Raw genomic sequence first — 26,567 nt, 5'->3', positions numbered from 1 at the left:
TTGGTTTTCTCTGGTTTTGCAAGCTGGGGTAGGGTCTGGCCACATTTTCTTAGTTTAGTGACTCAGGAGGTACACAGATTTTCCTGGAACTAAAATATGACTACATTTTATTTGGATTTATTCTAGTTATTGCTTTGCATTTCAAGGTTTCTGTGGCTTTTATGTTTGGTTTGGGGAGATTTGTGTCTCAGGAGAGTTAATTTTGAATTGAAATAGTAAAAAAAAAGAAAAAGTATCTGTTGACTTTTTGGTCACATCCATTGTTTGTGCTTGCACAGCATTCATTTGACTTCCTGTTAGTCATCCTTTTCCAAAGCATTCTGAAGTCTACTCATTGTTGTCAAATCATCACTGATACCATTTGTGTGCAATAGACTATATCCCAGAGAAGTGATTCCTTATACTTTCTGCCAAATACATGCATCTGTTGCAGGTGAGTTATTAACTTCTTGCTTATGCAGATCATTTGGAAAACTCCTAGGAACTAATTTTTTTTTGGTACTATATTAATTGTTCAAATTGCCATTTGAATCCTTGAATTTAGTTCAACATATTTAGATGACAACAAACACCAGCTTTCATTCTGTTGCTGGTCTTGGGACAGTTACAGTTGCTGGAAGAGGCTGAAATGAAATTACATTGTTACAAATTAGATTATTATGTTACTTGACCAATGTAGTTAGAACTTGAGATCCAATGTAGTTAGAACTCGGGATTTTGTGATTTATTCAAGGTAGAGATGTATTCAGATATCTTAGATACAATTCTTTGTATTTCTTATACATGCTGCCTTTAATGCAAGAGGATAAAACTGTGAGCAACAGGTCCTCTGTTCACAGCACTCCATCTCCTATGGAGTTTGGCTGCAAATGTGAAAGCTCAGCTCTTCCTAGTTGGATGCCTTGTAAGACTCCCAAAAAAGCAACAAGCACATAACTTGCAGCCAGCTGTAAAATCAAATGGCTGCTTCTAAGTCATCACGTAATATCACCATAGGTACATTGCATATGTCTAACTAGCTTCACAGGTGTGTCAGTAACTCGAGTTGGCTTCTCTTGGCAAGTGGCTCAGCCCTTGTAACAGCACATTCATGTTCTTCACTGCGATGTTTTTCAGCCTGCCCAAAGATCCATGCTAGACTGTTATCAATACCCAGGTTAGCTAGTGTGAAATTAGCTCACACCCATAAACTTACACACATGCAGCTGCAGCACACACATCCTGTCTGGAACAGAAGGAGGAACAGCATCCACTTCCTCAAAGTTTCCTATGCTCCTCTGCAGTGAATTGTCCCAGCATCTTGTTCTGAAAAAGTCTGGCACATCCCAAGAGTAAGTCCATCCTGTATCCTAACAAAGGCAGGGTTTTGCAAAATAAAGCAAGGGGAGAACAAAATAATATTGAAATACGTAATTTAAGACTGTCCTGAAACATATGAGCAAGGGGATTGATGTGAAGTCAACCCGTCTTCTGGTATTTCCTAACTTCCGACCCCTTCATTGTGCAACTTGTTTTTTGCAATTGTGCAAAATTATTTATTTTTTATTGGTTTTGTGCCTATAATACTTCAGTGAATTGAAGGGTAGGTACAGAAGAGACACAGGAAAAAGGTACAGCAAAAATTAGTTTAGAAGGTAGACAATTTAGCTATATACACTTTGAAGCAGCTTGGTTTTGTAAAGGCCAGGATGTGAAGGACAAAGGCCTGAGGAACCTCTTGGGAGAAGGGAGCAAAAGTACAAAGGTATTTTCAGCTCAAGTGAAGTCAAATTACAGAGGACTGAACTTTGGTTCCCAGCCCAGAACACACTGAAGGCCATCTCAGCAGGCTACAGGGTGGGATAGTCCCTTAAGAAGAGACAAAATTTCCCTGCTTTTAACATGTTATTTTTATTACATGTTAATGTAATAATTACAGGCTGCATAAAACTGCTGCTGAGAACAGACTCCACCTCTGGTCATTCCTAGCGACAGCCACGAAAAATAGGAGCTGCTCTTCGAATAAGGGAAGCATCCTGTTCTGATACAATGCTAAAAACATCCTGCAAGCTCCCTGAAGCATCACATAGAAAAGTTTTGGATTAGAAGTGATCAGGGTCATAATGTTTGAAACAGTAGAGGACAATTAAATTATTAACAAACCCTCAGTTTTCTTCTTGCATGATAAACTGCTCTGGGCAAATTACAACACTGGTGCAGCACACGATTCCAGACAAAGCCGGTTTTTGCATCCTCTTTTATCACTGGCAAAACTCCTTATTATTTTCAAAAAGCAATGCTCGGTGCCGCGCGGTTTGATGCTCTGCTATAGAAAGCAGGTTTTCCAGGAGCCCCCTGGCTCCTGGGATGGTCGCGCAGGACAGGGCTGCGCTTTGCCCTGCCAGCGGCTCTCAGGGGGTAGTTCCTCCCCCGACGGCTCTCACCGGAGCTTCCTGGAAGGGGCCATGAGTCCCGCACCTGAAATAACTGCTGTGCCTTTCAGGCTGCTTGGTTTCCTACCATAGGTGACAATCAGTTTGCTAATTAGCTGCTAATTCCCGGAGGCTGTGGAGTGCAGGCGGGGCGGGAAGGGCTGATGCAGCGGCGGGCGCGGCTCGCCGCACCCTGGCTGTCGGGCGGGCGCGGAGAAGGTTCGGCGCTCGGCGAACCGCCGGCCCGGGGGGGGACGGGGGAGGGCAGCAGAAGGAACAGCGGCTGCGGCCCCTGCTGACATTCATTCAGAGAAAAGAAGATATACTCGTTGGGGGGGGGGGACACGGGGGACTCGACACACGGAGCAGCGCTTTAGCTTTCTTTCTTCATGTCAGTCTCTCCTCCCCCCGGAAGGCTTTGGTATAAAACGAGGAGGAATTTCGGCAGACTCAAGTAACATCTCTGCTTCAACGCAAAACTCAACGCTGCCTTTTATTTTTACTCTTGCAGACGGGGCTGAGCTGAAACAAGCCCTCCCTCTTCTTACTGCAAACGCCACTGCGGGATAAGGATGAGGTTGCTGAGAGGCTGCCAACAGCGGCCAGGACGGTCCGAGTAAGAAGCGACACGTTCCATCCTCTTGTCACTGATAACTTAGACATAAAATACCCGCTCTGCTGACAGCTGGTAAGTGAGCATCCCCGCTCCGAGGAGCGCAGCTGGCTCTGTAAGCTGTTGCATGGGCCCAGGGGGACCCCGCGCCGCCTGCTCCCGCGCCGCCCTCTCCCGCCGCGCTATTGCACGGTTTCGGCCGCGGAGCTCCTAGCTGGCCTCGTGGAGCCTCCGCACGCTTCCGTTCCAAAACCTCCTTCGGGCAGGTACCGGTGGCAGCGGCTGCGACAGTATCGCTATACCATGTAAATCGCCGCACGCTCAGAGGCAGAGCTGGCCGGTCCCGTACATCGGCGTGTTCCTCGGTGAAAGCATTCAGGGAGCTAATTGCGTTTCCAGAGGAATGGAGCCTGCCTCAAGCTCCTTTGAAGAGAATACGGTATTTAATGGGCTTGCGAGCCGGTGAGACGAGATGTCCCAGAGCTTTCCCAGAGGTTCCTGGGAACTTCCTGGTAAAAGCTGGTATCGCGGCGAGTGGAGACGCGGGTACCGGCGGGGATGAAGTGACAGGGGCTGCGGCGCGGCTGCCCGCCCGGCCCGCGGCGCGGAGATGCGCCTGATGCCGCGTGCGCCGGCGGAGAGGCCGGGCGGAGCCGCCGCCGCCCGGGGCCGCATGCAGGGCCGCCGCTCGCCCCCGGCCGCAGCGGGGCCCCTGGGGGGCGGGGGCGGGGCCTGGCCGCGCCTGGGAGCGCGGGAGGAGGTGGCCGCGCCGCGGGGGCGGTCCGGTGGGTCTGCCGGGCGCCGCCGCCCGTCAAGGTAGGCGGGGGGGACGGCCCCGCTCCCCTATCGGCGCTGGCGGGGTGGCGGAGCTGCTCGGCTTTCGGCGGCCTCCCGGCGCAGCCCCGCTGCTGGGTGGGGGCAGCAGCCGGGGCCGGCCTGGGCCCGAGGCGAGGCGCGGCGGGCCGGGCGGGGGTGGGGGGTGGGGGCGGCGGCGAGGCGCTAGCGGAGATTCGTGGCGCCGGCGAAGCCGCCGGGGTGCGGCGGTCCCACGGGCGGGCTCGTTGCGGGGCGGCGGCGCCAGGGCTGCCTGGGGCGTGCCTCGGCGCGGCGGAGGGAGCAGCGGCTCCGTGGCTGTGCTCGGCCTTAAGCTGTGCGAGCGCATGACTGGTGCTTTATCGGAAGAAACAAACCTTGGAACGTGTATGTTCTCTGCTTTTCTGAAAGTCCTTGGGCTGTTCTTTGCCGGTGGGGGTGGTGCTTCTTCTGGTTATTGCAAGCCGTGAGGTCGGTCCCGCTGTCCTTTCTCAAATCAAAGCTTCCAGCGAGATGAACAGCCGCTCTGTTGGGAGGATTTATGGCTGTCGCGCCCCGGTTACCCGGCTGAAGCGCTCTGTCGAGGTTCGGTCGGTGCGGTGTCTCTCTCTTCTTCACCTGCTTTGTGCCGAGGTATTCTTACATACAGCGTGGCTGAAGAACTGTTTATAAAGGGTGAAATTTGCGATGGGATGAGATTACTTGTTTTAATCTAACAATTCTGTTGCAGCTGAACTGTGTGAAAATGTTATGTGTAAAAAAAAAAAAAAAAAAAAAAATGTATCTTCTGTTGTGGCGAATGTGATGGTGCTAGACTGGTCGCTCCTCAACTTGAAAAATAAAATTCAGGGAGGGCTGTAAGGGAAAGGAGATGTTCATGGAGCGAGGCTGCCTACCCATCTATTTCTGGATATGAAATATTCCTGTCTAATTAGGTCGCAAAAGTGGTATTTCTGAAACGAAAGTAACTTTCCTTCCATATGTTAGATTGCACCAGTTGTATCCTTGTTTTTCTTCCCACCTGCACGAAATAAATCTACAGATCTTTCTTTCCAGCTTGACATGGTACCTGATTCTTTAGTATGCCTGTGCATCTGCTGAGCTGAAGCAGAGTCAATTAAGTTACTCTTTAAGTTTACAGCTGTTTCTTGAAGCAGCACTATTAAAGGTAGGTAAGTCCCATGGTTTCCCGGAAGGGCGTCTTGGCTATAGGAGACACCTCCTGCCTGTGGGATGTATGCATCCTCTCCTGAGACTCATGAGAGTCCCAGTGTCCAAATACCCCTCTGTTCAAAACTAGGAGGAAAGTTTCTCTGGAAGCGTTTGCCATCTGGGGAAGTGCTGTGGGAGCAGCTGTGGAGTGTGTAGGCAGGACAGCAAAACCTGAAAGCTGGCAGGAAGATCGTAAGTGCCCAAGCCCTAAGTCATAAACAAGTGGGGAAGGAGATATTGTGGTCTTTTGGCTAGACAAGGTGGTTGGTGAGAAGTTATTTTGATAACGTACTGTGCATGCTGCTAAATAATGGCTTTAGCAATTATGCAGGGGAGTTGCCTCACTGAGGAGGGAAATACAGCAGCTGGCATGGTGATGGGGCTTATTCACAGTGCCAAGCGCTTGAGGGGCTTCTCTGTCACCACTTCTTCAGACCTTCGAAAGCCTACAAGCAGAGGGTTTTAGAGGATTTTGAATGATTGTTTTCTTCCTTGTGTGATCATTATTGATAGAAGATGGTAGGGAGGGGGAATAGTTTTTCTTGTGATAGCTGCTTTGTGCCATGAATGCTTTTATTTTGTCCCAGGCTTGTTTTTGTTGTTAGTTTCTGGGCACACCATGATTAGTGCCTTTCAGTAAAGGTTTGATCCGTCTTCCCAAGAAGAACCTGCTTTGGCTGATATGTAGCTTTTGGGTAATCTTGTGTGTTGCTTGATATGCTGCTGGAGAGGGTGCAGTCAGATGGGTCATTTGACAATAGAACTTGCAAGACCACTGAGTCTCTGTGAGGCAATCCACACCATTGACTCAAAGGAGCTTGTGAGAAAAGGCTCTCATTTTTTTCCTCCATGGTATAGCTTAAGCTGTAGCACAGGATCTTTGTTTTTGTACTTTAAGGTTGTATTACTTATAAGCATGAACAGTTGTTTTTACTGAGTGTATGATGCAAGATACTCCACTGTGGCTCCCTAGTTAAGTGCATTTTTAGGAATGGGATCAAGATTACTCAAAATACCTCTTTTTACAGACGTCTTTTCTTCCAGATGTTTGCACTGTTTTAGTTAAATTGGTTGAAATGTGTGCTCTGTGTTTGAAGAGTTTAATTTATCAAGCTTGTGGCAACTCATTTGTCATTCATTTCAATAATTTGTTCATCAATTTCTCTAGCCTTATAGAGAAGCTAGTAAATAATTGGGAAAGAAATTCATGCAGTAAGTGAGTGTACAGGACATTTTCTTTTCAGTCTCTATTTTCTACTGCTATCAACTCAAAAGACCAAGAGCTCTGTAGCTGAATAAAATCCCTCTGAACCTCCCCCATTATTCCAGTTTCTTCTACTTTTGCTGTGTTATGTATGGCTTCTTCTGTACCTATTCATAGTCTTCAAGGGAGGTTTTCATTTGGTCTGGTAACTTCCTGAAGCATTTAATCTTTCTTTCCATCCTCCTGCTAGAGAAGAACCTAAAACCTCATCTTTTCTTGATGTGTATTGAGGTCAGGAGGAAAATGTAACATGCAAGCTGTTTCTTTTGCAAGTCGCCTTTCAGTAGTGTGTGGAAATTAATCTGTTCTCACTTTGCAGTTCAGTGTATTAATCACTGATATCAGTAACTGCTATTTGTACAGAAAGGTTGAAAAGCTGAAAAGTGATGGGCAGCGTTAGCTAGTGCATGCTATGAAGCAAAAATAGGGAACATGTGGCTTGCATGCGGTATTGCTACCTGTTGAAAAATGCTTTGAACAAATGCAGGTGCAGAATGTGGTAAAATAGTTTGTGGTAGTGCTTCTTACGTTCTGTACTTAAAACATCACATCCTTTTTAAAGTTCATTTTCTTCTGGTGGGGTCACTCGTCAGTGTTCAAAGTCAGTCCTCCTTTGGTCTTGAAGACAAAAGTTAAGCCTTGATATCTCAAAAGGAAAACACTTGACAGTACTGCAACAGAGTGAGCAAATTTTGTGTTCCCTGGGATAACATCCAAAGTTTGTGTGTAACTGTTCTGCGTTGCATCTGCTCCCAGCCCTGGCAGCAGCAGTGGAGCTGCTAGAGCTATTCTTTACATTCCAGCATCCGTGTGGAGCCAGGAGGAGCAAGGCAAAAGCTCAAATAGTCCCCACTTCCTCTGGTTAGGAAGGGAAGGCTGGAAAGCTTGAGGAGCCACAAAGCTGATCCTCCTTCCTGTTAGGAGGACAGGAACAGGGTAATGAAGAAACTGGTTTTAAGAGAGACAGGAATGAAATGAAGTTCAGACTTAATCACCGAAACTGCTCTTAACACCTGTTGATTTACAGTGCAAGTTTCTATTCCCTTAGCAGGAATAGTGCTTTCTTTTAGGCCACTAGTCTGTAGGAAACTTCATTTGTGAGGTGGGTGGCTAGCAGGCTTAGACTTCTATGGACTCTTCAGCTCCCTTTTTTCCAGTTTCTAGCCCTTGTGAGTACAGGTTGGAAACACTAAAATAAGGAGCAGCTGCTGCAAAGCTCTTTGTTAAACTGGATCTGCAGACTGTTACTTTGCAGCATAGCAGTAGCTGTCTGTTGCTTTCTTTCACTACTGCTTTTCAGAGTCCTTTGGCCAGCAGTGAAATGATGATGGTGAGGGGCACATCACTGGCTTACTTGGAGCCTTAGCAGGGCAGGCAGAGAGAATATGCATAGGTAATGGCCATTTAATAGTCAATGCAAAATGTGTGTGTATAAAATACAAATGAGATTGCATATGGGATGGGGGAGGAGTCCCTTTCCTAGGGTAAAGAAGGAATTGAAGTTGTGTTTTTGCCATTATTCGTTTTCTTTTTTCCAATCTAATTGTTGGTTGGTGTAGCTCTCTCCTGGGCAGCTAGCTTTTGCAGGTGTGTTATGCTGACACAGGTTTTTGGCTACACGATGAACTGTGTGGCAGAAATGATCTGTTAGCAGTATACAAGCACCCTTGTGTAACACAAGGGACAGTGTGGGGAAGGAACTTGGGGGTTTTCTTCTCTGCAGTGAGGAGAGAAGAAGGTGCTTGCTGCTTAAGAGCTATTGTTGCTGAATGAAACCACAATCTTATTAATCTTTTGGAGGTCAAAATAGGTATTTCCTGTTTCTTTTGAAGTTCTTGAACCTGCCTGTATACATCCTGCACCAGTATTGTGCCTGAGCACCCTGCAAACACTATCACCTCAATCTTAACGGTGCTTCAGGTAGTCTGAAGTCAACGTACAGGATTGAGATCAGGAGGAGGGTTAGTGGTATAGATGTGAGGTACCCTATAATAGGGTTTGTTTGAACGCAACATTTGCACAAGATTAAATGGAGCCGTAATATTAAATCCACTTGATGAAGTGCCAGAGCAAGTTAGGATTTGTCCGTATTGAACATGTACAAGGCTTGCTAGCATGTGGTAGCTAGTCTTGATCGTGACCCTTGTGTAGACAAGTTACTGCATTCTCATTTGGTTTGCTGGGAAAAGCATGGGTTCTGCTGGAAACAGTTAAGGGAAAACTACAGCTAGTTCTGCCTGCCTAAATGTTTTGCAATATTTAATGAGACAGTGTGACTGTTACTTGCTTCAGCTGAGAATCTGGAAGGGTATGTAAACTTATCCTTCTCCCCACTTGCTTGCCCCCCTCCTCAATTTTATAACCACCCGTGGCAGTTTTAATTCCCCATTCCCAAGAAGTCACGGGCCTCAGGACTGTGTGGCGAAGTGCCCTGTGGCTCAGCAGCTCTGATCTAGCAGTATCACTTCAGTCTCAATTGATTGGTTTCCTGTCCTTTTCTCTGCCCAGGTGCCAAAGCGTGGGTGCTGGCAGACCCATAAAAAGGGTGCTAGAAGGGGTAGACAGGGATGTTATCCTCTGACTCCTATGCTGAACAGTTGTAGGTGCTGCAAGTGAAGTGTGTGGACAAAGGGAATGAACAACAAAATGTGCTGTCCCTAAACAGCATCTCCTTCTGTCACTGCTGGAGACAGACTAGTGGGCTAGATTGGTCTGACATAGCAGAGCGCTTCTTGTGCCTGTCTTGCTCACCTTGCGCAGTGGAGCACAGGCCCGGTGTGTAAACTGGGGTTTGAGTAGCCAGATGGTTAAAGTACTGGTTAGATACCATTTGTGCAATTTCTCAAGACTGACTGCCCTTTCTTGCAAAATATACTAAGTAAATACTGTTATTTCATTTTCATTGGAGCAGTTTGAATGGAATAGCTGTTTCAATTCTTTCTTCTGTGCTAATGGCACACCATAATTTGTTTTCAACTTGAGACATTGATTCTTAGGTAGCTTAGCCTCAAATCTTAGGTTTTGTATTAGTTTAAAGATCTCTAATCTGAGAATGTTTTTCAGAGATTTTTGGAAAGAATAGTGAAGTGAAATAGAATACGCACGTCACTTGAGATTGTATGGAGAATATTTCCTATAATACATACTGGCTTATGTCTGACTTTTTGAAGCTGGGTGACTGAAGTCAGCTAAGACTATCTAGTAAGTGACTGAAAAGGATATCTATAATGTTTAACTTCAGACAACTGTTTTGGAAAATTCGGACACTTAAATGTTTGTGCAAGACTTCAAAATTTTAGCACTTTTTTTAATGGCCAGAGGCTCTTGCAGTAACTCTGCTACACAGTTGTGTGACAAGCCGATATAATGAGACCAGGTTTCTGATGTCTTTCTGCATGTGGACTTTCTGATCTTTGATTAAAGATGAGCTTATGGGGTTTCTTTGTGTTACCCAGCTGCCTGTTTATTTTTGCAAAACTTACGGACGTCTCAATTTGTTAAGTTCCTAATCTCCTGTCAAATTTGACTGAACTTGGCCAAAGGGATTAAAAAAAGTTCTACAGGGAAGGAGAGAACGGATATGCACACATGCATGCAGGATGTGTTTGTCTAAATCTCATTTCATGCTAAAACCACATGCAATAGAACAAAAAGCCTTTTACTGTACTGCATTTCATGCTCTAACGGAGTTCTGCATCATTTGCGGCATGAATAGAATCTGATAGGACACGGTGATGCCAGAGGCTGAGCTGGATTTGGTGTGGTCAGGGTAGCAAGGAAAAGATGTCAGTAGGGACACACCAGAACTTGCTTACAGTGTATCTTGCTCTAGAGGACTACCAGTTTTATGCTGAAGTTCAAGTGTCAGACTGCATGTTTTATCCCTGCTGCAGCGTGGGCTAGCTTGGCTGTGGAAGAGCAGATCTGTGCCACAAAAGCCCATCACCCTGCTGTGACTCATGGGGAGGTGAGCTCTGTTGTTGTCTCGGGGCTTGCTTGTTAATTTTACCTTCGGAGGAGACACCTGAACATCTAGCCCTGGGCAAATCTGACCTTCTGCAAGGATCAGGTAGGGGAGGATGGCTAATCTGTGTAAAGATACTGCAGTCCTAAAGAAACCCCTGTTCATTTTGCTTTAGCAGTTAAGGACTGTTGAAACTGAGGATTGAACAGCAAAAATAGTATTTTACCTACAGCAAACCAGGCTTTGTTTAAGAAATGAACAGATGAAACTGATGGAGGGTGCTGATGATACGCTGGCAGCAGAAGGCACTGTGCGAAGCCATCCTGCAGCAGGGACAGGGCTGCGTGTCTGCAGCCTGCCCCTGGCAGCAAGGCTGCCCAGCTGCTTGGTGACTCCTGGCTCTCAGCTGTGCATCACAGCTGCTACAGGGCAACCCCAGCAGAAGGGCTGTGAGACCATGAGAAATGATGTGTGGGTGGGGTGAAATGCACCTTTGACTCCTCTCGGTTTTAGCCATGACTGTCCGTTTCAAAATAAACCAAACTAATAAAACCCCCAAAACAGTGATACATCAGCTTTCATTTTTGGGGAAGGAAATGGTTTGTAAACGTTCAACCTTGTGTGAGGACTGAGGTCTGAAAGCTCTCAATGAGTGTCTCTGTAGTACTGAGGAAAGCCTATAATCTCTCCCAGCATTCCCTACTGACTCACTTAGGCAGCTTTCCTCCCAGACAGATGGCAATTGAAGATTACCATCAAAGATAATTAGTTTTCATCATGTATAGGTAAGGAAGCCAAGGTGCATAATTCAGGGCTGTGAACTCTGCTACTGGATGGATACCCACTAAAAGTTAGCACTGCAATATGGGCTGTTGTAGTGTCACTTTGTATCTCTGTATACACAGAAGTATGTAAATAAACTTATGCATGCTTTTCCACAAGGAGCTGAGTTCCCTTAACAGCAACTAACAGTTGCTCTGTGACAAATTCCAGTTCTGGCTTTGGGTCTTCTAGTTTGCTGCTTTGTCCTGGGTTTTTATTGTTGTGAGTCTGATTTCAGCTTTGTCTAAGGAAACACACAGTTAATGATGCTCTGAATGCTGAAGTCAGATACATCTTTGTTCCCCTTGGAAAGCTCATTGCTTTACAAATAACTTTTTGTTTTTAAAACACAAACACATGTAGACTTACTGGCAACCTTTCCCATTCAGAAAAGATGTCAGTTAGGACTTGCTGTGTTAAATGTTCTTCAGGACTACATTTCGTAACTATGGTATGCCTCATAGCTCTCAATCCTCAGGATAAGTACTGTTTGGATATTTTATGTAGGTAGCTTTTCCTGTATTCACATTTAAGAAATGAAACACAGCACTAAAAGCCTTTAGGGGATCAGCTACAGGCTTTGCTGTAACCTGTACAACGGTTCTTTGTTAGCTCAGAAACACTTCACGTCCACAAAACGTTATGAAGTTGCTTATTAGAGCTTTTCTTCTTATGGGTTTTTTGTTGTTGTAAATAATATTTTTTTGAGCTTTGGTGCTAAGAAAACAATGCTACATATAAAGAAGACTTTTGAAAATAGTTGTAATACTTAACAGTAGTCGGGCTTTTCAAGTTTGGCACTGGCAGTTTGGCTTTAGCTTGCTTATAGTAGTTACCAGTTAAAGTGTGTATTCTGATTAATTTTCAAGATCCAAAGGCAATGTGAATGTATTCATTGCAATGCTGATTTGAGAGTGCTGGAAACATAAGGCATTAACATTATCAGAGAAGCTGCTCACACTGCTAGTGTCCTGCAGCTTTCTCCAGGGCTGGCAAGTTAGCTGCCCTGGAAGACTTCCAAGAGCAGTAGTGTGGGGTAAGTGCTACCACTTATCTCCATTTTCCTTCCTCCTTAAATTAATTTAGCTTTACACTTTTCATGGACTCATTTTGCTGCATTCCTGAGAATCCCAGAGCTCTCTGGCGCACATACATTGCAGCAAATAGAATTTACCACAACAGCAGATTCTGCAATTCAATCTCAAACAGCTGGGTGTTTTTTTTGGGGGGTGGTTTGGTTTTTTTTTTAAAGTAGCTAGAGTAAGATAGGGAGCAATACAGCAAAAATCAGTGAACATAATATGTTTGGGGCTCTGACGGCAGAGGTGCTTTGCATGTTATTTAAATGAAAATTAAACTGTTCAGTTTTGTATGCTAGTAGGAGCACGTTCACAGCTATTTGCTGAGCCTCTTAATCCACACAAACCTGCGTAATGTAACTTCTTGCTTTTTAAAATATGGGGACTAAAAATTCCAGTAAAAAGAGCTGTGGCATCAGATGATGGCAGTCCATGCATATTTGGACTCTTAATCATGACTGGGGCTTGCAAATCCTGCTGTGAAAATTAGTCATAAAAAGATCCCGTGTCTATTTAGGGACAGATTCTGACACCAGTACAGATCAGTATTTATGTTGCTATGACTAAGCGAGAAATTAGTCGGATTTACTTGGGGCTTACTGTTGATGTAGATGGGGAGCATTTAATTCTCCATGTGCTGGTAGTGAAACAAGTAAATTAGCCCTCAGTTATATATATATATGGTTTTTTTTAAACAAGGAAACATTATTCCCGCTGCCCTTGAGAGCTCTGACTTTGCTTGTGAGTGGGGTTTTTTTGGTGACTTATTTTAGCCTAGGGTTGAGATTATTTGTTTTCCCCGAGCTGACTGGTAGATTTAGTTTTTTAATTCCCAGCCATTTTTGTGAGAGTTGAGGTTTAAATTGCTAGCTGTAAATCAGCCAGAGCTGGATGTTTTAGATATCCTAGACATTATTAGAAGACAAAGTGTGCCTTGTTTTAAGGTGAGCCTTAATGCTCTAGCAAATGTGTGTATAATACAAATAAAATTCTCTGGTTGGATCTTTTATTTATTTAGGTTGATTGTGGTTTCTGGGTTGGGGGTGGGGGTGGGAAACTGGTGTGCTGATACGGTTTGGAACTCAGTTGTTCTGAAACCAGGATAATTTGGCTATTTCCAGCCTTTTCTCCCTGCCCTTTTTTCCTTTTTTTTTTTTTTCTTTCTCTCTCTCTCTGGGAAACCCAAGAAGGATTGCGTGTTTGACCACAAGCCTCTCACTCTGTAGGCACTCATGGACAAAAAACAGTGGGTGTGCATGAGTATACTGGTGTTGTAGTGGGTAGTATGTCTTCCTATTAATAATTTTCTGTTTTGCTGAGCATTGTGTAGTGTGTCATCTTTGTCTAAAAGGAGGTGAACAAGCAAAACCACTCAAAATCATGATGCTCTCTTCCTTCAAGAAGAGTAGATCAAGTTGACAGAAGCCTTTTCAGTTATGCAAATCAGGGTATGAGGAAAAAATTGCTTGAACTCTGACCCCCCAGAACACACTGCATGACTTGTTTATATTCCAGTCTTTCTGGAAGAAGAGCTGAAAGGAGAGGGAGAGCATAGGCTGAGAATGACCACCGTGTGCAGGAGGAGCTGTGTGGATTTATAGTACCTGTTCTCTGTGTATTTTGTTCTGTCATGTATTGTACTGATACCTATGATGTATAATATACAAACAGCAGCCTAACTTAAGCTGGCTAAAGCTTTAAAGATTAATCAGGAAGAGTACAACTGGGCTGAAAGAAATGTTTCAACTAAGGCTGTGTTACTGAATTTGTGATTATTTTTTTTAGCAATTAAAAAAAAGCATAGTTAGAGCTGAATTTATGGTGTTTGCTTTGATTAAAGCTTTGGGAGTTCAGGAAGCAGAGCTATCTATGCTTGGCTCATACCTGCTTTGGGCTTTGCATGCACAAGTTAGCTTCTGACCAAACCCAAAGTAGTTGTTCTTGTACTACACTGCATCGCTGTGGCTGTTGGGCATGGCAGTAACTGCTGATCTGTGTTCAAGTGCACAGCAGGAAGAAAGTAAAAAAAAACAAACAAAAGCAACTTGTATGGGGAGGCTTGTGGAGGGACAGTGCAAGGAAAGCATATGGAAACGTCTGTTCTGAATTTCTGTGCACCTTTGCATAAATTGACCAGTTCCTTCTAGTCCTCATCTCAAGGCACAAAAGTGGGCAAGAAGATGAGACTGTGGACTTGGTGTTATTCTTGATTGTAATTATAGACAAGGTTTCTGGAAATCTGTGATACTTAGAAAGCACTACTTAGATGTGAATCCAGTAATTATTTCTCCTCTTCCCCTCAAAACCCATGTTGGATTTGAATCTACCCAGGGCTGACTTTTAAACTCAAGTTGGTAGTGTTTAGCTGTGTATCTATTGTTGGAATGAGCCCCAAACCATTTTGGAACATTAGGGATCATTTTTTTTCTGTCTTGGAGGGGAAATAACTAAAACCAACATTCACCAGCTGAGAAGTATCAAACCACCTGTCTCTTACACATGTAGTTGTGTATATCTACACCATGCAATAGAGCATGTTGTCGCCTTGAGCTGGCTCCAGGGATCCACATTGCACTCTAGTAATCTGAGCGTATGTAAATATAATCAGTGTTAACTCTGATCTTGAGGGTGGTGTAGCAACCCTGTGATAGCCCTAAGCTGGAGGTAATGTGTTTCTGCCTCTCAGTAGGGCTAATTAACTCAGTATCAGACAGTTGCACCAAATACTGCTCCTATTTGAGGGCCATTTCAGTGATACCTAATGCCTGTGCTCCATTGTGTTTTGCTCATCAGGGTTTTCTGGCAGGATGCACTGGTGGATGCTTTGTATTCCTGTTTTTCATCTGTGGATCTAGTATTTGGTGTCAGTGTAAGTGACATTAAATTTTGTATTTGTAGGCCCAAAAGTGGTATCTCTGTGGAACAGCACAGGTCATTGATTGCAGTATGTCTGAGAACAGGATCACAGAACTTCTTTGCAGCCAAAAGGGGAGCTGTTTCAGTAAGCGTTAGTAACCTGACCTAGGCTTGTACATGTGTCGTCTTGCTATCCAAGAAATGGTCTGAGTGCATGCAACCTATCTTCCCCCCCCTCCGCTTTTTCTGTTCCTGCCCCCACAGTGGGGGACATGTAAAAGCTCCTGTGTACTCAGGCAGAGGGAAGGAAGAGCAGTGAAAAAGGAGTTACACCACTGAATAGATGATAGTGCTCTAGATAAAAAGGAGGTAAGAACAAGAGTCTGAACATGGTGATAAGACTGTAAGAGTAAGTCAGTACCTGCAGGCCTTTTGTAGCTTTTGCCAAACTCTCTATTGATGGCATGCCTTCCTGGAAGGTTACAAACCTGTGTGTTTCACATCTTGCCTGAGATCTTGGAGGGCTTAGGTTTGGCTGGAGCAAGCTGCTGTACCCAATTTCTTGCATTTAAAGGTAGCAATGGGAATGAGGTGAGAGCATGGGACTGGAGACAAGACTTGGAGGGGGTGTAGGTGCTACACTGTCTGTTATGCCCAAGACACAAGCATAAACCGTACTTGTTCCTGGGCCTGCCTGCAGCCTTCTGGAAGGGAGCTAACCTTCGTCTTCCACCAGCTGTCCTCTCTAGGTAAATTGAGATTGCAGGGGGTGAAAATTACTACAATAGATCTCACTGGGCTTTGATATTATTATTATTATTATTTTGAATCGATACCTTTTAGCTGAAGGATATGCCTGTCTGAGAAGAGTTTCTGAGCTTGGAGAGTCACACAAGAGGGAAAGTGATGCGGAGATCTCCTTGAAGATTTTTGGACTGAAATTGTGATTGCGATGAAAAATACTGATTAAGTTGTTCTTCGTCCTTGCTTGACCCAGCTGGTGGGCATGTTCTGGTGAAGAGCAAAATACTGGTGTCTATACTTGAAAGACAAAAATGGAGTAAAATAAACATGAATTGTCCACAGAACAAATGTGTTGCTGTCTCTTGTGGTACAGAATACGTTTCACCATTAGCAGGATGATGAAAGGGAGGGAGCACTTAAGGCCCTAAACCCAGTCTCTTAACTCTTTCAGCCTGTCCTGAATTGGTATGCAGCCACACAACAGGTCAAGTTGGACATAGCTCTAGACAGCATCTCTCCCCAGTAGATTAGTGTCTGCAGAGGCTGTGTTTCTGGCTGTAGTAGCTACTAAAGAACAAGGGCTGACTAAATCTACTAAACACTATCACAGCTACTGCTGTGATACTAAATCTTCTGGACCTCATTGCTTGCTGTTGAGTACTTGAATAAAAGATTATCTTGGTATTGCTTTTCAGGTCTTCTGTAGTAGTTGGAGAAGGGGGAGGTGTTAGGGGAAACACTGGAAACCTTCCTTAACAAAGAGAAGCTATCTCTGGAAGAACATAGTCTTTTGTCAGTTATCAGGATGCTGTGGAAGCAAATAGCTAGTCTGGTGTGCTCTTGGAGGGAGGAAGGCTCCAGCTGTCAGTCAGCAAACTCTTTCTGTACTGCTTATCCCCTTGTTGTTGAAAGAGATTAGGGCAGAAAGCCTGAAAGAATCTGATCTTCTAGAGCAGAAAAATCTTTTAACTGCTGGTAAAGATCATACACGTGGTGGGATGGTGGAAGTCCCCAATCATGTTTTGACACAGTAATACTGTGGTTTTTTGGTGTCATGGTTTGTGCCGGCCTTGGGGAACAGCAATAACTGTTTTGGTTTGGTGGGGGACAGGGCATGTTAGCGATTCCAGTTAAGATGTTGTTAAACTTACCACTTCAAAAACAAGTCAGTGTTGTCGGAGAGTTAGAAATGTAGTTTTGATTCAGGGCTACTTTGTTAGGATGATCCAATATATCTACTGTCCTCATTTAAAGTTAGTATTTCTGAGGACTTCTGTTTCCTGATTAAAATCAAAAGGAGCGTTGGAAATTATGAAAAAAACCTTGAATGTATGAGGAAAGGCACTGAAGTGGCTGAGTCAGACTGCTGTGGTGCTATTGTATTGTCTGCAGTGTTTCCTTCCTGAAGAGGGGGAGAATAAATGAACTATTGCATGTACTTAAGAGTGAGAACTGGAAGAGTTAATGATGAATAGTGCCCAAATAGATTTGGCAGAAGAAATATCTGTGCATGTGCTATAATGTGATCATGTTCTGGCAGCTTGAGACAAATAATGGCATGAGGGAGCTTCCTCTTTGGTTGTCCCTTTTCTTGCATAGTTTATCCACCAGGCATGCACTACATCCTGACCAAAGGACACAGTGCAGCAGGACTGGTGATCACACCCAAAACCCACAAAATACTGACTACATCTTAAGAAGCCTGATATTTCTTTTTAAACTTCTTAGTAAGTTTTTATTTGCTTTTTCTACTGTCCCTTTAATTTTCAAGGTCCACTCAAAGCTTTCAAGCTCACTTTCCTTCCTCCCCCACAACTAGTAAGAGCTAGGAACTGAAGGTCTGAGTGAGCTGAAATTTTCATGCTGTCAGCTAACTGCAGCAGCAAGAAGTCAAACTGTCCCAAGACTAGGTATGTAGCTAAGATTGGTTTATGATGAGTAGTATTTCATTTAGTAGTAGCCACTTTTTACTTAAATATTTATTGTTTAATAGTCAAAGGTGCTTTACAAAATAAGCAGGACAGATGGAAAAGCCTCTTGCATTGTATTATTAACAACCTAATTTTAAGCAAGAAAGCAAAAGGAAGGCTTATAAACAATATGAAAAAGTTGCTCGTAGTGTGGTGGTGTGATCACCCATCCCAACAGCTGTATTTTCCTGTGTGATTATTTTATTCTGTGGCATGGCTGCATCAACTGTATATTTAAACTGAAAGATAAACAGAGACTCTGAGATAGTGGCTCATATTGAATACCACACTTACTGAAGTAGCAGAATAAAGGCTAATGGTAAGTGAAGATGCAGCTCAGCCTGACAAGGATCTGGGTTCCCCACTTCCACCAAGGGAACAAAAATTAGCCTCTGGGCTCATATAGCTAATTTTTCATATACCCAAATGTGTCTCTGTGGTGGGTTGGTGGGAGCTGAGGTGGATCTATCTGTCCATAGGAGATGCAGGCTGACCTCTGAGATCTCTTAATACCATAACAGAGTCAGTCTGGTCTAATTCTGTAATTGTAGCTCAGCTTTGGTAGGACTGTGAAGTTGGACAGAAGAATTTAGCTTAGATTGCTATTAAAAACAGCACGCCAATCTTTTTACAACACTTAAGCATCCCATTGCTTGCTTGCTTTCAGAAAACTGACCAGCCAACAGCTTGAACGCTGGTCACTGGCATGTTGGGTTCCTAGCCCCTTTCATTGTGTGGATCACTGTAGGCTTTTTGGAAAGAGGAGGGAATTGAATAGTTAAGTTCCAGCTTTGTCCTTCTTGTTTTGCTTATCACTGACTGACCTAAGGGCACCATGATCTCTGTCAGTCAGGTGGTTGGGTTTAAGTCATGATGCTGGGTCTTGTGTTGTGATAAATAAGATGGAATGGGACTGTCATTTTACATCTGAACTGTGTCTCCTCAATTACCTATTTTCTTGCATCTCTGACAATGGGAATTTTCTAGTGCAATATGTGTGTTGTGTAAGTTTGTTTTCTTTTGATTAACTTTCTATAACACTCAGCTATTTTAAAATAGGAAGGGAGAGCTGGAAAATGCTGTCATCATTAAATATACACCCAGAATAATTTGTTCCTTAAGGCAATGGTTTAGTTTACTAAACCAGGTTAAGATATTTGCTAAAACGACAGTCTTTCTTGACTGCAGAACATCAAAGCACTGAATGGAGCCAGGCGCTGGGGGATGGGATGGTGAGAAGATTCTTAGATAATTAAAGATCACTTTATGTTCCTGAGAGCTAAGTAGACCCTTAATGATGGGTTTGGGTCCACCCCAGCTCCTACCTTCTGATGTGTGTGCCAGGTTGAATGTCCTATGTAAGATACTGAAAGTTGTTACAGGTTTCTTGTGATCCTGTTTGAAGAATGATGTAGACTTATATTCTCTTGTTCTAATGAATGTTTTGCAGGTTGTATGAATATATTTGTAAATACTATACAAACAGAACTTTTTTACTCTGTGACTAATACTGCTATGAATAATATTTTTGTTTTTAAAGACTGTTTATAGGACTTTTGCCCAAAGACCCTTTGCCTTGTCTTTTCTCTGTTTTGTAGCTTGGCCTGACTTCAGCAAGGTTCTCTTTTACACTGAAGTCATCAAATCGGCAATTTCATCAGTTGTTAATTTAGCAACTTTATCTGAAGAGCTGGTTCTTTATGTTTGGTTGTTTAACTGAAGTTTGCATTGATTGAATTAGGGAGTAAAAAATAAACAGCTGATTTCCACTTTAGTGGGATATTTTAGCAAACCTTTGCACAGCAGCAGAGGGATAAAAATACTGATAATGAAAGGGGAAAAAAAAAACCCACCCCAAAGAGTGCAGCATCTTTTTCAAGTAAATGCTAGAATTGTTTAGGCTTTGATCATTAAGATCATAAAGTCCAACTATTAACGTAGCACTACCAAGTCCACCACTAAACCATGTCCCTAAACACAATACTCGTTCAAGCAGGATTTACTCGAATCCCTACATTTACATGTTTTTTTAAACACTTCCAGGGATGATGATTCAACCACCACCCTGGACAGCCTGTTCCAATGCTTGACCACCTTTTCAGTGAAGACATTCTTCCTAATATCCAAACTAAACCTCCCCTAGCACGACGTGAGGCCATTTCCTCTTGTTCTATTGCTTCTTATCTGGGAGAAGAGACCGACCCCCACCTGTCCACAACCTCCTTTCAAGGTAATTGTAAAGAGCAGTGAGGTCCTCCCTCAGCCTCCTTTTCTTCAGGCTAAACAACCCCAGTTTCCTCAACCGCACTTCACAAGACTTGTGCCCCAGCCCCTTCACCAGCTCCGTTGCCCTTCTCTGGACACGCTCCAGCACCTTGATGTCTTTCTTGTGGTGAGAGGCCTAAAACTGAACAGTCTCAGAGGTGCAGCCTCACCAGGGCAGAGTACAGGGGGACAATCCCTTTGCTAGTCCTGCTGGCCACATGATTTTGGATACAAGCCAGGATGCCGTAGGCCTTCTTGGCCACACGGCCAGCTCATGTTCAGCCAGCTGTTGACCAACACCCCCAGGTCCTCTTCCACCAGGCAGCTTTCCAGCCACTCTTCCCCCAGCCTGTAGTGCTGTGTGGGGTTGTTTGTTGTGACCCAGCTGCAGGCCTGGCACTGAGCCCCGTTGAACCTCATACAGTTGGCCTCAGCCCATCAGTCCAGCTTGCCCAACTCCCTCTGCAGAGCCTTTCTGCCCTCCAGTAGGTCAGAACTCCCCCCCCCAGCCTGGTGGTGTCTGCAGACTCACTGAGCGTACACTCAGTCTCCTTGTTGCAATCATTGATAAAGATGTTAACCAGAACTGGCCCCAGCACCGTGCCCTGGGGAACACCTCGTGTGCCTGGCACCAGCAGGATGTGACACCATTCAGCACCACTCTTTCGGTGCAGCCATCCATCCAGGTCTTTACCCAGCGAAGGGTACACCCGTCCCAGCCATGAGCAACCAGGTTCTCCAGGAGAACACTGTGGGAGATGGTGTCAAAGGTTTTACTGAGGTTTAGGTATACGACATCCACAGCCTTTCCCTCGCCCACTGAGTGGGCCCCCTTGTTGCAGAAGGAGATCAGGTTAGTCAAGCAGGACCTGCCTTTCATAAACCTGTGCTGGCTGGGCCAGATCCCCTGGCTGTCCTGTATGTGCTGTGTGGTGGCACACAAGGTGATGAGCCAATTTCTGTTAATGACACTTGGCTAAACCCGGTAGGTAGGTTTTCTTGTAATGTTCTTGTAGTTGTAGGGAAAGATTGTCGCAAAATTATTGTAAAAAAGTTGGGGTTTGCTCTAGAAGTTGAGGGTAACTGTTGGCAAAAATTTGCATTGACTGTTGAAGGAAGAGACAAGGGAGCTGGAGCTGTAAAGGGAGCAGTGTTACTTCCTGACCAGGGATGAAAGGTTGGAATTGGAACAGGGGCAGCCTATGAGTATTTCATCCAGCACAGAGCAGGACAGCCTGGAGGATACACTGAAGGTTGATAGGTTGTAGCTTGTTTGTTAGGTGGCTTTGTGGTAGATGCTGTTATAAAACCCCATCTGTGACCCGACAAACGCCTGCGAAGGATATGGAGGGTTGGGAAATAAATAGGTCATGGCTTGTTGCATTCAAGTCATTGTAACAAATAGTTCACTGTTAGGTATGTCTTGAGGGGTGAAGCTATGTGAGTGGCAGTAGTTTGCTTCTCAGTTTCTGCTGACAAAATGCAGTGTGCTCTAGTAGTTTCTTGGCCTTAAATAAGGTATGATATTGGGACGTTACTAACATAAAGCATAAATCACTTGGACAACATCTACCTTCGGTTTTATTGCGACCTTGAGTTTTATTGCTTTAAGGCAGTTTAACGCAAGTTTGAAATAACAGCAACTCTAAATATTCTGAAAAGCTACATGGAGTTTAAAAAAAGAAAATTAAAAAGAAAAACCCCAAACCTAAAGCCGAAGGCTCTGCTTTTGGAAAAAGCAGCAGTATGTTTGGATGTGGCTTGGTTTTGATGGACAGTTCTTTGTTACCTTCACTTTAAAATATAGATGTGCAAGTAGGTGTTTGTGCATTGTGTGTACTGAACTCCTTACCATGGGGGTAGAAGTGGAACTAATAGAAGGATTATAGCTCGTGAGTAAATTTCCACAGTAACTTGTGGCCAGAATGGCTATTTTGGACTTTCACAAGATTAAGCAACAACAGTTCATTCATAGCTGCTGAAAGGGCAGCTCAGTGTGTTAGATGTGAGCAATGCAGAACTTGCTTTTTCCCCAGTGTGTCTTGCTGGATACATGAGCTTCTGATATTTCTCTGGTTTTCTTTTACTAGACTGTGCAATGAAATGAAAACTCTATTTGAAAAATGAACGCTTTTTCTGCTATTTCTCCATAATTAACAGATTCCACAGATTGGGTCCTAACTCGTCTTCCTGATTTAGTGATGTTTGAAAATAGCATTTTTCTGTCACTGTAGCAATGAAGCCTAGCTTGTGTCAGGAGCTGGAGACTGCGCAGGAGATGAGGGTGTAAGCAGACAGCTTCAGTGATGCTTTAAATGTCCAATACCAGACTTCAAGAATATTTGTGATCCTAAAAAAGCTAGTAGCAATTTGTGGCAGCTCATACCCCATTCTCCTTCATTGGCATCAGCCTATCTGCCTCCTGCAAAGTGCCAATGCTTGTTTAACTGTATAATTATGGAAACTGATAGTGGGTGGTGCAAGAAAGAGGAGAAGCACAGGTACCTGTAAAAGCCATTTTCTGACCAAAGAGGCTGGTTTCCTTGGGCTGCCAGTGGACAGAAAGGAGCTCCTACTCCGACATGCTTCTGGAAGAGCCCATCTTCCTCCTGTGTCTGTAACAGAGAACCTAGACTGAGCCCCTGTCAGTGCTTCTGTGCAGAGTATACATATGTGGTAGATGCAAAGCAGTGTTCAGCTCCTGGCACTGGGGCTTTGTGTGAGAAATCAGACTGGAGTGATCCCCTATCAAATTTGTGGTAGTGGAGAATGATTGTAATAATGATGACTTCCTTTCTTAGGTTTCAGGATGCTTTATAGGAGTTAATGTTTAATAGCATAACTGGGATTTAAATTTCTTGTTTTGTTTTTCTTACATTTCAGGTCTACCAGTCATGAAACGAATTCTTCTGTTTTTTATCTTGGCTGCTGCTGTTATGTATGGTATACTGCACGGAAATCTGTGGAGAAATAACCTCTATTGGTATGGCGATGCTTTGTGCATTTATAGTGCAAACATCCTCCTGGCTGCATGAAAAATGTGGTTGTGAGTTGCTGAACAGCTGTTTACTAGTAATCAACTACTCTGTGTGTTTGGGGTTATATTTTTGTACTGTGAGGGAATGAATGTGATTGTTCTGTCCTGTCACCCCTTCTCTCATTTCACTTTTAAACCTAATAGTCTGTTTGAGCCTGGTTGCATAGAGAGGTCAGGACCTCAGAGAAAGGAAGCCCCTCTGAGTTTCATGAAAACAGGTGTTCAGGTGAGGAGAGGTATCTTACTTGTGTGTGTCATGTGTCCATATCTCCTCCCACCCCACATCTGTTTAGCGTTAGCACGTTCCTTTAGATGCCTGATAAATGATACGGGAGAGACCTGCTCCACATGTGGGAATAACTGCAGGTGTAGTGGACACCTTTTCAAAAACTGAAATTTGTTGAGTCCCAGTGGCAACCTTGTGCGAAGTGTGCATTTGGTGTCTCCAGGCTGCACGGGACAGGTGGCTTGGGACCTAAGATTCAGGGTGCTTATCAGAGAAGTAGAGTTTCCATTGGCCTTTGCACAGCTGTGACCAGGATGAACCAGTGTGTTTATGTTATTATGATAATAGCAATAGCTTTTAAAAGTAGTCACTGATGTGCCTCTACTTGTCTTATAACGTACAATTGATACAAATGGCTTTCTGTTGTGGTTTCTGTTTATAGGAAACCACAGTGTTGTGACATTTCCCTTTTTGCAGGATTAGCTTTTATGGACAGACTTCCTCTGTGAGGGCTCCTCCTTCCTATGAGACTAGTGGAGTTACCCAGTAAGTTCAGGAGTTGAGTGTTTTTTGGTGGGGCTTTTGTTTGGTTGGCTGGTTTTTGGGCATGTGGGAGGGATTGAGACTAAAATCCATAGCCTTTGTCTATAGGCTCCCTGTGCAATTGATTATTGTTCAGCTGTGTCCATTGGCTGTTTCTGTTCAGAACACAATTGTAACATGTCTGGCAGAAAGGAATTTGTCCACGTCATGTTTCCAGTGTTTGGTTAATATTTATAGCTACTTACAGTGACTGTAACAAGCAATGAATTGTTGGATGGACATTTATTTACAGCTTCCAAATTTTTACAATTCTGACTTATACTTGAATAAAATTAGCAGAGGTGCGGTTCACTTGCAATGTGCAAGTGTACATGTAAGCAGATGTTGTACTGGTAAGTTTCTGCAGTTAGGTTTGTGGGACCTGATGAGTGCCTATGCTAAAACTTAAAAGCAGGCCTCTGTTCTCTGAAGCCATCCTGGGAAATGCCTTCTGTGAGGCTGATGCTGGAAAGCAATGAGCTGGCTAGCTGATACATCTCACGAGATGCTTTCTCAGTGTCAGTATCCATGTGACGACTTGAGGTTACCAAAAGCAGTTAACCTTGATGGTCTGTTTGGCTTGTGGTTCTAATGTGGCAGTTTCGTTCTCCTGTTCTTAATGCAGCCCAGGTGCACGCATTGCTTATACTGAACTTTACCTTCCCTTCTGGGCTTCATATGATGTTATTAATGGGGCTCTATCGCCAAGGCAGGTATGTGCTTAGAAGTGTACACCTTATGATGAGAGTAAGAGTTTATCCCCAAGCAGTCTTATTTTCCTTGAAGTGCCCTATGTGGTGCTGTCTGTTCCCCTCTCCAAACAAGACTCCCACCTGAGGAGCGCTGGTGATGCTATCTGGTACGGCTGCAGGGGTGACTCAGCCCAGGTGTCCTGCTTCTCTGCAGGTGGGCCTGAGATCTCACCTCTGGCTTTGGCTGCATTGACAATTGCTGTGCAAGGGAGGCTGTAGACCCCTTGAAGCAGCACTGTGAGATGGAAGCTTTTACTAATAAAAATAACTGTACCACAATGAGAAAGATCCATGTTTATAATACAGAGGCGATTACAAAAATTTTGTGTGGTGTTAACTCAGTAGTCAGCTTTGACTAATTTGGCTTGTCCAGGTTTCCCTGCCTTGTTTCTGCTACTCCTCCATTCCTGTTCTTGCTATTTCTTTGAAATTCTCCTTTTGCAGGCTGCCACCTACAGCTGTGGAGAGAAGGAATGCACTGGGTACTTGTGTCCTGAAACCAGCATTTGAATCTTTAGTGGGGTGAGTCTTTGCTGGGGAGGGAGGTGGAGGAGGAAAGGCTGTACAAATTGAGGTAGAAATGGGCTATTTATATTTCTGGACTATTTCACATTTTGATTTGCCTCTGGCAGTACAGCTTTTGGGCTTGGGTTCGTTGCTGCCTTCCTGGTTATAGCAAAACCAAATATTTAGCTTGCCACTGACCAGCAGCTGAGCAGTACCACACAATTAGCTCAACACGCTGGTGTATGTACTGAATAAATAAATGCTTCCTGTTCAGATACTGTAGCTAGTAACAGTAAAACTATTCTAATTATTGAAATAAAAGCCTTAATTCCTTCTGCAATTCCTATTTCCCCCTGCTTTTCCTGTAAAAGAAACCTGCGTTTCCAAGACCGAAACTTGGTCATTCTGCTGTTAAGAACCTGGACTTAAAAAGATTAAGATTTTTGGTAGCCAAGTGTTTCTGTAGCAGCTAGGGACCAGAGACGTTTTGAAAATATCTTCATTTTATTTGGAAAGCGGAGTATTGGATGAATTTTCGCATATTTCAGTCTTTAATGACCTAAGATTCTCTCCCTTCAATGGAATTTTAATTTTAAGGAAATTTAATTCTGATTAAATTTGCAGTTATTCATGCTTTCTTTCCTCTGATAGTGTTGTTGAATTGTGTGTAGGTGTCCTCTGCTTTAAGGTTCTCACAGGAAGCTTCCTTTGTAAATGAGCAATCAGGTGAAAAAAGGAAGAGCTTCAACACAAAACAAAGGAGGTGTCTGGTCACAAAAGTGCATCCAAGGGGTTTGTGAGGAAATACTGAAAGTTTTTGTTATTAGAAGCACAAGTTTTAAATGAGAGATGTAGGAAATGCTACAGGACCAGGAGCAGACAGGCTGTGTTGTTGGCTTTGTATTTACCTGAGTGAACATTGAGTGTGGCCCTGAGAAACCTTGGGAAGATGTTTAGAGAGAGTCCTGGCTTAAAGCTCTGAGCAAAGACACCATTGTTTCTTTCTTTCTTTTTTTTTTCTTTCTGTTGTCCTTCTTGCATACAAGAAAACATGGCTTTGATTCAGTGCTGTTATTGTTTTAAAGAACATGGAAGGGTGTCCAGTTAGTCCTCCCCAAAGCAGTCCTGTAGTCTGAGCTTTGGTTAGCTGCCTGGCCCAGCGTGGTCCAGGTTAGTCTGGTTAGTTAGAACTGGTTAGTTCCCTTGCCTGTGGAGCATGCCCAGGCTGTCAGGCACTGCAGGATGGCTCTTGGACAGAGCAAGGAAGGGGGTGGGAAGGGACTTGGCTGCACTGTGAGAAGAAGGTAGGTGCAGAGCTAGAGCGGTCTCTTATTTTTCCATAGCTCCTTTATAGGGATAATTTGTGTGAGCTGAATATCTGGTCTGTGCACTTCAATAAGAGCCTGGGGAGGCTGAAAGGATTTCTAACCTGCAGAATTAATTATTGGAA

General features: G+C 44.0%; 1 protein-coding gene across 17 annotated transcripts in view; it reads left to right on the top strand.

The window, feature by feature from the left end:
- The first annotated feature begins 372 nt into the window (after positions 1-372).
- ST3GAL6 (ST3 beta-galactoside alpha-2,3-sialyltransferase 6) overlaps positions 373-26,567 on the top strand; it is a 48,924-nt gene continuing 22,729 nt past the window's right edge. Inside the window, exons 1-5 of one of the 17 annotated variants that reach the window (XM_027799669.2) lie at positions 373-433; positions 2,923-3,099; positions 22,897-22,996; positions 23,754-23,822; positions 25,055-25,132. In XM_027799669.2, coding sequence (XP_027655470.1) covers positions 22,908-22,996; positions 23,754-23,822; positions 25,055-25,132 — 236 coding nt within the window. In that variant the 5' untranslated portion in view covers positions 373-433; positions 2,923-3,099; positions 22,897-22,907. Of the gene's footprint in view, positions 434-709; positions 3,841-3,905; positions 3,937-4,006; positions 4,471-5,116; positions 5,242-17,372; positions 17,689-22,894; positions 22,997-23,718; positions 23,823-25,054; positions 25,133-26,567 lie in introns of those variants that run through there. The other 16 variants (XM_027799670.2, XM_027799667.2, XM_055702032.1 and 13 more) reach the window with 16 other exon arrangements.

This window comes from Falco cherrug, chromosome 2 (assembly GCF_023634085.1).
Source record: "Falco cherrug isolate bFalChe1 chromosome 2, bFalChe1.pri, whole genome shotgun sequence".
Classification (NCBI taxonomy): domain Eukaryota; kingdom Metazoa; phylum Chordata; class Aves; order Falconiformes; family Falconidae; genus Falco; species Falco cherrug.
Note: the sequence above shows the minus strand (reverse complement) of the source record. Positions and strands in the feature narration are given on the sequence as shown.